We start from the raw sequence: 12,517 nt of genomic DNA on the forward strand, positions 1-12,517 counted from the left end.
GTTCATTGCCCACATCTGTCAGAATACTTTCCTGGCAATTGATAAAGTCAACAGTTGATAAAGTCAAAAATAGTACAGTTTGGTCCAGATGTTTTTGTCTCAAGTTGGAAATTTCGGTTCAGAAGCTAGAAATCCTGCAGAAAGTAGCTCACCTCCTAATTCCCCAAAGCCTGTCCACCAACTACAAGGCACAAGTCAAGAGTGTGATGGAACACTCCCCACCTGCCGAGATGGGTGCAGCTCTAACAACACTCAAGATGCTGGACATCATCCAGGACAAAGCAGCCCACTTGATTGGCACCACATCCACAAGCATCCATTCCCTCCACCACTGGTGCTCAGTAGGTACAATCTACAAGAGGCACTGCAGAAATTCACCAAAAATTCTTAGACAGCATCCTCCAAATCCACGGCCACTTAAATCTACGAGAAGGGCAATGCTGCTGGATTGGAATACCACCTGAAAGTTCCTTTCCAACCCAATCACCATGCAGACTTGGAAATATATCGCCATTCCTTCAGTGTTGCTGAGTCAAAATCCTCCCTAAGTGCAGATGGGTGTACCTACACCAAACGTGCTGCAGCATTTCAAGAAGGCAGCTCACCACCAACTTCTCAGGGGCATCTAGCCAATAAATCCCAGCCTAGTCAGCAATGCCCACATCCCATGAAAGAATAAAAATGTCTTCATACGCCTACATCACTGCATGCTGCCCTATCATTAACATTTTGCAAGTCATGCTGCTGTGGTTTTACAGAAAAAAAGACTTACGATGTATTTTTCAAAAGCAATTCAAATAAGCCTCCAGATCCCATGCTAACACTTGATGCTCACAGACACAAGCATTTGCAGGTATCCAATTCACACGCTTACCTTTGTTCAGTTTCAGTGTCATTCGGGGTGAGTCGGATGATATCACTTGTTACTTCCACCTTGCGCACACTGCCAAAGAAGTCTGTAATGAGAACACTTTTGGGGTCTCTCTGAAAGAGATCAGTCCTGTGCCCTGGGGTAGAAACACACAGACTTGGAGGGCAAACTTTGAACTGCAGGACAAGAGAAAACAGAAGCAAGGTGATCATCACATAGACATTGGAACATAAACAAGTTTGTAACAAGCTTACAAGCACAAAAGAGCACAGAGCTCAGTACAGGTCCAGCAATTTCCTGAATCAGCATAATGAGCTACAATATTGGCCACAGTATTAAAAGGCCAGTCCACTTCAGTTTCTGGTCGATTGCAACTCCCATGATGCTGACAGCCGGGGAGTTCAGTGACAGAAATGCCATTGAATTGCAAGCCGAGATGGTTAGGTTCTCTTGTAGGGCATGGTCACTTGCCATTTGCCTGCCTACACCAGAATACTGCGCAGGTCTTGCTACATTTGGACACAGCTTCAGCGTCTGAGGAACTGCAAGAGGTACTGAGCACAATTCCCTTCGACTGCCACTGTCTTACACTTTTGTAACACTGATTTTTGTGGCATGTGGTGTTGCAATGCTTCATTATCTGAAGAGTTTTGAATAGTACTGAACACTGCAATCATCAATATACAGCTCCATTTCAAATGTTACAATGAACAAAGAACATTACAGGAACAGGGCCTTCAGCCCATCACGTCTGTGTTGACAATGATGCCATTCTAAACTAATCCCAGCTGCCTGCGCATGGTCCATATCCTTCCGTACTCTACCTGTCCAGGTATCTGTCTAAATGTCTCCTAAACATTGCTGTTGTACCTGCTTCTACCACCTCCCCCGGAATCACATTCCAGGCATCTGTGTAAAATACTTGCCTTGCACATCTCCTTTAAACATTGCCCCCTCACCTTAAACCCATGTCCCCTAGTATTTAACATTTGCATCCTGGGAAAATGACTGTGACTATCCACCCTATCCATGCCCCTCAAAATTTTATTTACTTCTACCAGGGACCTCCTCAGCCTCCAAAGGTCTAGCAAAAACAATGCAAGTTTGTCTATTCGCTCCCTGTCGCTAATACACTCCAGTCGAAGCAACATCCAGGTAAACCAGCTGCATCCTCTTCAAGGGCTCCCTTCTTACAGCATGGGGACCAGAACTGCACACAATACTTAAAATGTGGCCTAAAGATTTAGACAGCTGCAATATGACTTGCCAACTTTTATAGTCAACGGCCCACCCGAAGGCAAGTACGCCATCCACATTCTTTATCAGAAAAGCACATCTCCACAACTACTCCATGAACAAGACAATTCTGAATCCAATTTACCAACTCACCAACAATCCGATGTGACTTAATCTTCCGGACAAGCCTACCATGAGGGACTTTGTAAGGGCCAGTTGGCTTCTGATCTCATTACAGCCTTGCTCTGACCAAGCGAGTCAGAGCTGAGCTCCTGAAGTGAGGTGGGAGTGACTGCCTTTGATATCTTGCTCTAGCAAAGTTCATATAGACAACATTCACTGCCTCATCCTCATCACTTATCTTCATCACTTCCTCAGAAGACTCAATCAAATTTGAGAGGCAAGACCTCCACTGCACAAAGCCATGCTGACTATCCCTAATAAATTAATTCTTTTCCAAATTGATGAAGTGGCTGAAGATGGCTGGGTCTTGGACAGTATGCCAATGAACTCCTGTCATGGGACTGAGGTATTTGCCTCTTCCAACCACAGCCATCTTGCCTTAAGCTAGGTATGGCTCAAATCAATGAGGATATTTCTCCCTCAAACCACGTCACCCATCCACTGTTCCCACTGACTTCAGTTTTGCTGGGACTCTCTGATGCCATACTTGCTCAAATGCTGCCCTGATATCAATTTCTTTCGTGGTTTCATGATTTGCGTGCAGTTCTGGTCACCACACTATTGGAAGAAGGAAATTACACTGGAGAGGGTGCAGAGGAGATTCACCAGGATGTTACCTGGGATGGAAAAGCTCTGTTATTAGGAGAGACTGGGTTTGTTTTCCTTGAAGCAGAGGAGGCTTTGGAGGGGTGGGAGAATCTGATTGAGTTATACAAAATTCTGAGATGAATAGAGTAGATCAGATTAATCTTTTCCCATAGCAGACGTTTCTAAGACCAGAGGGCATAACTTTAAGATAAGGAGCAAGTAGTTTAGAGGGATCTGCGGAAAAACGTTTTACCCGGAGGGTAGCAGAAATATGGAACGTCCTCCCCAAGGGGATTGGAGTCAGGGATTCTCAACATTTAAGAAGCATCTGGATGACCACTTAAAATGCTAGGGCAAAGTAGGCTATAGACCCAGAGCACATAAATTTTTTTTTCTTTTTCATTCAGGGAATGAGGGTGCCGCTGGCTAGGCAACATTCATTGCCCATCCCTAATTGCCCAGAGGGCAGTTCAGAATCAACCACATTACTGTGGGTCTGGAGTCACATGTAGGCTAAACCAGGTAAGGCTGGCAGCTTCCTTCCCTCAGGGACATTAATGAACCAGATGAGTTTTTCTGACGATCGACAATGGATTCATGATCATCATTAGATTCTTAATTCCAGATATTTTATTAGAGACAAATTCCACTATCTGCCATGGCTGGATTCGAACCCAGGTCTCCAGAACATTATCTGGGTCTCTGGATTAACTGTCTAATGATTATACAACTAGGCCATCACCTCCCCAGTAAATGTGGTTGGTATAGTTCGATGTTTGTTGGTTGGCACGGATAGGTCGGCCAAAAGGCCTGTTTGAATGATGTATGATTCGATAACTTCAATTAAATAACTCAATCTCTCAGCTCAAGGGAATGCAAGCAAAGTTAAATCAAACTGCCTGTAAGGCTGGTGTAACACTAGTGAATCTGTACATTGTTTCTTTCTAACACCGAATCTCATTTTTGAAATTGCGGTGCCAAAGATAGCATGCAGCAGTCCACTCGAGGTCTAGACAAGACTGTAACTGAACCATTAATTCTATACTTTTGAATTCCAAATCCCTCAAATTAAAACCAATGCAATTCACTACTAGACCACATTACTACTGGAAAGCACCACAACTTTAAAACTAACACAGAACTATTGGAATGGGAACAAAAAAACAAAAGTAGAAAAATTCAGCAATTCTGCAGCATCTGTGGAGAGAAGGCTAAGTTAACGTTTCAAAAGAAGGGTCACTGGACCCAAAACGTTAACTCTGCTTTGTCTCCACAGATGCTGCCACACCTGCTGAACTTTTCCAGCAATTCTTGTTTTTATTTCTGACTTCCAGCATCCGCAGTCCTTCTGTTTTTCATTTAACGGAAATGGGAATAGGTTTAAAATGATTTGCAAAAAAACGAAAATTTGATGCGTTCATGCAGCGCATGGTTCAACTCTGGACCACATTACTGCAAAGTGTGGTAAAGGCAGATTTAATCAAAACATTCAAGAGGGTATGAGACTGTGGTCTGAATAGAAACTATCTGTATGGGTACCAGATAAAAGTCAGGAGAGTGACATTAAGTCATAATTCTCCTTTGGAGAACAGGCGCAGACAAGGTGGGCCAAATAGCCTCCTTCTGCAACTTTACAATTCTGCTAAATCAGTGTAAGCAACTGCACTATGAGGAAATTTATTCTGTTTCATGGGATGTGGTTATCACTGGCACAGCCAGCGTCTGTTTACTTTATTCTTCACAGTCCTGGTACTGATGTGACCTACTGCTCCATTTTCAGGGCGTAGGTAATGGTCAATCACATTGTTGGGGGTCTGGAGTCACATGTAGGCCAGACCAGGTAAGAATTCCTTCCCTAAAGGATCTGAGTGAACCAGATGGGTATTTCTGAATATCAGCAATCGTTACTTAGGCACAATACTGAGCTTACAATGAGATTCCAGACATTTTTATATTGAATTCAAGTTATACCAGCTGCAATGCTAAGTTTTGATCTTGTGCCCCAGACCATTAATTAACCTGGATACAAAAAGAACAAAGAACATTACAACACAGGAACAGGCCCTTCGGCCCTCCAAGCTTGTGCTGACACATTTTGCCCTTCCATCCTAAAACGGTCTTCTCTTACAGGATCCATATCCCTCTATTCCCTTCCTATTCATGTATTTGTCCAGGTGTTTCTTGAAAGCGGCTACTGTGTCTGCTTTCACCCCCTCCTCTGATGGCACATTCGAGGCACTCACCGCCCTTTGTGTGAAAAACCTGCCTCACACATCTCTTTTAAACTTCCCACACACTGCACCTTCAGCCTGTGCCCCCTAGCAATTGACCCCTCCAATCTGGGGAAAGAGCCTCATACTTTCTACCCTATCCATACCATTCATAATCTTATAAACTTGTATTAGTTCACCCCTCAACCTCCTGCGTTCCAGTGAAAACAAACCCAGTCCATATAAACTTTCTTCAGAGCTAAAATCCCCTATACCAGGCAATATCCTGGTAAACCTTTTCGGTATCTTGTCCAAAGCATCCACATCCTTCTAGTAGTATGGTGACCAGAACTGCATAATATTCCAAGTGTGGCCTGAGTAAAGTTTTATAAGCCGGCAGAGTAATTGGTCTATCCTTATACTTGTTGTACTTGGTAATATTTTACCAACATCATGCTCAGTCCCCCTTCCAATGAAGGCAAGGTGGTGAACAAGGCCTATCTACCTGCGCCGCCACCTTCAGTGATCTGTGGACCTGCACGCCCAGATCCCTCTGCATATCAATACCCCTAAGGGTTCTGACATTCACTGTATAATTTCCAACTGTATTTGACCTTCCAAAATGCATCGCCTCACATTTGTCTGGATTAAGCTCCATCTGCCTATTTTTCTGCCCATGCCTCCAACCAATCTATATCCTGTTGATTCCTCTGACAATCCTCCTCACCATCCACAATTCCACCAACCTTTGTATCTGTGAACTTACGAATTAGATCAGCTACATTTTCCTCCAAATCATTTATGTAACTACAAACAGCAGAGGGTACCAGCACTGATCACTGTGGAGTACCAGTGGTCACAACCCTCCATTCTGAAAAATATCCTTCCACCACTACCCTCTGTCTCCCATGACGAAGCCAGTTCTGTTTCCAATTTACCAGCTCACCTCAATACCATGTGACTTCACCTTCTGCACCAGTCTGCCACGAGGAGCCTTATCAAAGGCTTGACTGAAGTCCATATAGACAAGTTCAACAACTTTTCCTTCAATCATCATCATCACCTCCTCAAAAACGCCATCTCATTAGTGAGGCATGATCTCTCCCACAAAACCATGCTGTTTATTGCTAACAAGTCTATTTGCTTCTAAATGCATCTAGACTCTGAGTATCTTTTCCAATAAACTCCCTACTGCCGACGCAAGACTCTCAACTCTGTAATTTCCAGGATTATCCCTACTGCCCTTTTTAAAAAATGGGACAAAACTGGCCATTCTCCAGTCTTTTGTGACATCACCTGTGGCCACAGAGGATACAAAGATGTCTGTCAATGCTCCAGCAATTTGTTCTCTTGCCTCCCTCAATATTCTGGGATGGATCCCAACAGGACCTGGGGACTTATCTTAATACTTTTTAAACACACCACACAACATCTCTTTCCTTTTCAATAGCAGCTTGGCTTAGAAACTGAACACTTCCTTACCTGAGATCATCCTCCACCAATTCCTTCTCTTTGGTGAATACAAACACAAAGTATTCCTTTAGGACATCACCTACCTCTTCTGGCTCCACACATAGATTCTCTCCTTCGACCTTGAGTGGGCCAACTTCTTCCCTCGTTACTCTCTTGCTTTTTATATGTATAAAAAGCCTTAGGATTCTCCTTAGTCCTGTTTGTTAATGACTTTTTGTGACCCTTTTTAGCCCTTCTAATGCCTTGCCTAAGATCTTTCCTACTTTCCTTATATACTTCAAGGGCTTTGTCAGTTCCCATCCTCCTAAACCTAATACATATGCTTTCTTTTTCTTTCTGACCAAGGTCATAACTCACAGTTTTATGGTCACTATTCCCGAAATGCTCCCACACTGAAACTTCATTCACCTGACTGGGCTCATTTTCCAAAGCCAGGTCCAGTATAACCCCTCCCCGTTTACATACTGGGTCAAGAATTCCTCTGCAGTGGTTCTTACAAATTCTGCCCCATCCAAGCCCCTCGCACTTGAGTCCACAGTGAGTCCGAATAAATATAGGTGAAGTTAAAATCACCCACCACAACAACCGTGATGTTCTTACATCTTTCCAAAATCTTGCTCTCAGAAGCGGGAGTGGAGAGAACAAGTGAACTAATATATTCAGGCACTGGCCAAACCCAAAACCTCTAACCAAAACAGAAGTTGGTGTGGAAGGTTGGTAAGGTAAGGCTTCTGTTTTTTATTCTTCTGGAAATCTAGACTAGAGGGAATGGAAGCAAGAGCAATTGCATGCTCCTTTTGCAGGATGTGGGAGGTCAGGGTCACTGCTGGTATCCCGTCTGAGTTGACCTCCGAGAAGTGCACCCAACTCCAGCTCCTCACAAACCCCATTAGTGAACTGGAGGTGAATGAACTCCAGATCATTTGGGAGACTGAGGGGGTGATAGAGAGGAGTTAGAAGGAGGTGGTCACACCCAAGGTACAGGAAAAAGGTAGCTGGTTGACTGTCAGGAGGAGGAAAGGGGATAGGCTGACGGTGCAGGGATCCCCTGTGGCCGTTCCCCTCAATAATAAGTACACCATTTTGGATACTGTTGGGGGAACGAGGCCTTCCAGGAGAAGGCCATAGCGAACAGGTCTCTGACACCGAGCCTGGCTCTGTGGCACAGAGGGAAAGGGGGAGAATAGGAGAGCAATTGTAGTGGGGGATTCAATAGTAAGAGGCACAGACAGGTGTTCTGTGGACGCCAACGAAACAAATGGATGGTATGTTGCCTCCCAGGTGCCGGGGTCCATGACGTTTTGGATCATGTCTTCAAGATCCTTAAGGGAGATAGTGAGCAACCAGCAGTCATGGTACAAATTGGCACCAATAACACAGGTAGAAAAAGGACTGAGAATGTGAAAAACGAGCACAGGAAGTTAGGTGGAAGATGAAGTCCAGGACGAACAGGGTAGTTATCTCTGCATTACTCTGAGTGCCACGTGATAACGAGGTAAGAAATAGTGACAGAGTGCAGCTAAACACGTGGCTACAGGGGTGGTGTAGGAGGGAGATTTTCCATTATGTGGATAATTGGAGCACATTCTGGGGAAGGTGGGACCTGTACAGTAAGGGAGAGAGAGAGATAATGGGAACTGTAGATGCTGGAGATTCCAAGATAATAAAATGTGAGGCTGGATGAACACAGCAGGCCAAGCAGCATCTCAGGAGCACAAAAGCTGACGTTTCGGGCCTAGACCCTTCATCAGAGAGGGGGATGGGGGGAGGGAACTGGAATAAATAGGGAGAGAGGGGGAGGCGAACCAAAGATGGAGAGTAAAGAAGATAGGTGGAGAGAGTGTAGGTGGGGAGGTAGGGAGGGGATAGGTCAGTCCAGGGAAGACGGACAGGTCAAGGAGGTGGGATGAGGTTAGTAGGTAGCTGGGGGTGCGGCTTGGGGTGGGAGGAAGGGATGGGTGAGAGGAAGAACCGGTTAGGGAGGCAGAGACAGGTTGGACTGGTTTTGGGATGCAGTGGGTGGGGGGGAAGAGCTGGGCCCGAAACATCAGCTTTTGTGCTCCTGAGATGCTGCTTGGCCTGCTGTGTTCATCCAGCCTCACATTTTATTATCCTGTACAGTAAGGACTGGTTGCACCTGAACCAGAAGGGCACAAATATCATGGGCAGGAAGTTTGCTCGAGCTGTACAGAACGGTTTAAACTAGACTGTCAGGGGGTGGGGAACCAAATTTATAATTCAGAGGATGAGATATTCAGCCTTCCAACAGACACAACAGGGAGTGAGGTAGTTGATAAAGAAATGCGGTCAATGGAGCGTAATTGTGGACACAGGGATAGTTTGAAGAAGTATCAGAAATAAGGCGGGTGAACTTAGTGCATGGGTCAGTACATGGAACTACGGTGTTTTGGCCATTACAGAAATTTGGGTAACTCAGGGACAGGAATGGCTGTTGGAAGTTCCGGGATTTAGGTGCTTTAAAAGAAATAGGGAGGGTGGAAAAAGAGGTGGGGGAGTGGGCATTGCTAGTCAGGGCTAGTGTAGCAGCTACTGAAAGGCAGTTCGAGAATGATATGTCTACAGAGTCAGAGGTAGTAGAAACTGCCAATGCTGGAGAATCTGAGATAACACCGTGTGAAGTTGGATGAACTCAGCGGGCCAAGCACCATCAGAGCAGCAGGAAACTTGACCAGCCCAGCTAGTCCCTGCCTCCCTAACCATTCCTCCCACCTCAAGCCCCACCCCATCTCCTACCCACTATCCTCATCCCGCCTCCTTGGCCTGTCCATCCTCCCTGGACTGACCTATCCCCTCCCTAACTCCCCACCTACAGTCACCTTCGCTGACTCTAACCCTGCCTATTTGACCTGTCTGTCTTCTCTTACCCTATCTTCTCCTTTATCCATCTTCTATCCACCTCCCCCTCTCTCCCTATTTATTTCAGAATCCCCTTCCCCTCCTCCATTTCTGAAGAAGGGTCTCGACCCAAAACGTCAGCATCCCTGCTCCTCTGATGCTGCTTGGCCTGCTGTGTTCATCGAACTTTACACTGTGTTGTCTACAGAGATAGTCTGGGTTGAGGTCAGGAACAACAAAGGAGCAGTCACTTTTTTGGGTTTTTTTTTAAAACAGCCCCCCTAATAGTTGCAGAGAAGTAGAGGAGCGGCTTGGAAGCAGATACTGGAAAGGTGCAGAAGTCACAGGGTGGTAGTCATGGGTGACTTCAACTTTCCAAATATTGATATTGAAACTTCTTATTTGTAAGAGTTTAGATGGAGCGGATTTTGTCCAGTGCATTCAGGGAGGATTCCTGACACAGTATGTCTAGAGACCAACACGAAGAGAGGCCACTTTGTAATTGGTGCTTGGCAATGAACCAGGCCAAATGTTAGACCTGTTGGTAGGACAGCATTTTGGCGGCGGCAATCATTACTCTGTTACTTTTACAATAGTCATGGAAAAGGAAAGGTACATACATCAGGCTAAGGTTTTATAATTGGGGGAAGGGTAATTACAATGCTGTTCGGCAAGAACTGGGCAACATAAAATGGGAACAGATGCTGTCAGGGAACAGCACTACAGAAATGTGGAGATTGTTTAACAAATGCATACTGCGTATGATCGATATGCTTGTCCCTAGCAGCCAGGGAAGATGCGGTCGAGTGAGGGAGCCTTGGTTCTCAGGAGAGGTCAAACGACTAGTTAGGAGGAAGATGGATGCTTATAGAAGGTTTAGGAAACAGGGATTGAAAAAGACTCTAGAGGGATACAAGTTAACCAGGAAAGAGCTGAAGAAAGGGCTTAGGAGAGCTATAAGGAGGCTTTGTGAAAACCTTGGCAGATTGGATCAAGGAAAACTCCAAGGCTTTTTACACGTACGTGAGGAATAAGAGAATGGCCAGAGGAAGGGTAGAGCCGATCAAGGATTGTAAAGGGAATTTGTGCACAGAGCCTAATGAGGTAGGAGAGGTCCTTAATGAATAGTTTTCTTCAGTATTCACAACTCAGAGGGACCTAGTTGTAGGGGGAGGACAGTGTGAAACAAGCTGGTAAGCTAGAGGAGAGTGATGTTAGTAAGGAGGATGTACTAGGAATTCTGAGGAAGTTGAAGATAGGTAAATCCCCTGGGCCTGATGGGATTTATCCAAGGATTCTACGGGAAGGGATGGAAGAGATCACTGGGCCTTTGGCGATGATCTTTTCTTCCTCACTGTCCTCCAGTATGGTGCCAGAAGACATTGACAGGATGCAGAGCTGGGCTGAGAAGTGGCAGATGAGTTTAACCCTGAAAAGTGAGAGGTGGTTCACTTTAGAAGGACAAACTTGAAAGCGGAATACAGGGTTAACGGAAAGATTCGTGGCACTGTGGACGAGCATTGGGATCTTGGGGTTCATGTCCACAGTTCCCTGAAAGCTGCCACCCAGGTGGATAGAGTTGTTAAGAAGGCGTATATGTGTTAGCTTTCATTAATAGAGGGATTGAGTTCAAGAGCCATGAAGTTATGCTCCAGCTATACTAAAGCCTGGTTTAGCCACATATGGAGTACGTATCCTGTTCTGGTCGCTTCATTACAGGAAAGATGTGGAAGTGTTGGAAAAGGCGTAGAGGAGATTTACCAAGATGTTGCCTGGAATGGATGGAAGGTCTTCCAAGGAAAGGTTGAGAGCGCTAGAGCTTTTCTCTTTTGAACGACAAAGGATGAGAGGTAACTTCACAGAAGAGTACAAAATGATCAGAGGTACAGATCGAGCGGACAGCCAGAGACTTTTTCCTCGGGTGGAGGTAGCTATTATGAGGGGACATAGTTTTAAAGTGAGTGGAGGTAGATATTGGGGAGACGTTAGAGGTAAGTTCTTTACTGAGAGTGGTCGGGGTGTGGAATGCATTGCCTGAGAGGGTAGTGGAGTCGGCCTCATTAGGGGCATTTAAGCGGCTATTGGATACGCATATGGATGATAGTATAAGGTATGGGTGGAGGTTAGATAGACCTTAGGAATAGGGTAAAAGTTCGGCACAATATCGTGGCCCGAAAGGCCTGTTGTGTGCTGTACTGTTCTACTTCAGTCCTCTGTCTCCAGGTGGCTGTTGGGAGGCTGTGGTATACCCCCAGCATTGGTATTTCACCTTTCCTATTCCTGATTTTTACCCATATTACCTCACTACACAAGTCCTCTGTTGTATCCTTCCTTCTCAACAGCTACAAGATTCTCCTTTATCAGTAATACAACTCCTACACCTCTTTTACATCCCTTTCTTCCTCACCTGAAACATCTAAATCCTGGGACATTCAGTTGCCAAGCCAGTCTCTCTTTCAGCCAAGTCTCTGTAATCACAATCATGTTCTCGTTCCAAGTACAAAGCAAAGCTCCGAGTTCTCATGATTGCTCAGCCAGTAGCCACTGTGTCAGACTCTCCTGGAAGCTCTGAATGTATGCCATATTCCTTCCTTAAATCATTCCTTAAAACATTAAGTATTGAAATCTGAAGTCTTCATTTCTGCACATTTACGTACACACAGTTGCAGAAGCTAGTGTGAATACATTTAGTCACAATGGATGTTTGCACAGACACAAGAATTACAGTGCAGGTCTCAGCAATGTGGAAAAATAATTACCCTAAGCAGCCACAAAATTATATGCAACTGCACCTGAAATTTAGTGTGCGAATTTTACACCCCTCAAAACTGGCAAAACTTCAGGAAATGTAGCCAAGTAGCATTTTCACGTGGGGTACAGCTGTGTTAATGAGCAGTGATGGATTCAGCCAGGGTGTTTGCTAAGTCAGTATGGAAGACTGACAAAATGTGAACATAGTGCAACATGTCCAAGCCTTGGTGTCCACCGATGCAGTTCTTGTTAATTAAGTTGCTTTACACCAATGCATTCAGCATAAATTGGACATATCAGGTCAGGTAGCTGTTTCCTCCAAGTCAGAAAGAGCTGGGTTCAAATTTCA

At 45.0% G+C, this 12,517-nt stretch overlaps 1 protein-coding gene across 1 annotated transcript in view; it reads right to left on the bottom strand.

The window, feature by feature from the left end:
* Positions 1 to 12,517, bottom strand: part of pigk (phosphatidylinositol glycan anchor biosynthesis, class K) — a 129,490-nt gene that overhangs the window by 83,372 nt on the left and 33,601 nt on the right. The window contains exon 9 of the mRNA XM_048539193.2: positions 875 to 1,047. Within this exon, the coding sequence (XP_048395150.1) occupies positions 875 to 1,047 (173 nt within the window). The remainder of the gene's footprint in view (positions 1 to 874; positions 1,048 to 12,517) is intronic.

This window comes from Stegostoma tigrinum, chromosome 8 (genome assembly GCF_030684315.1).
Source record: "Stegostoma tigrinum isolate sSteTig4 chromosome 8, sSteTig4.hap1, whole genome shotgun sequence".
Taxonomy (NCBI): domain Eukaryota; kingdom Metazoa; phylum Chordata; class Chondrichthyes; order Orectolobiformes; family Stegostomatidae; genus Stegostoma; species Stegostoma tigrinum.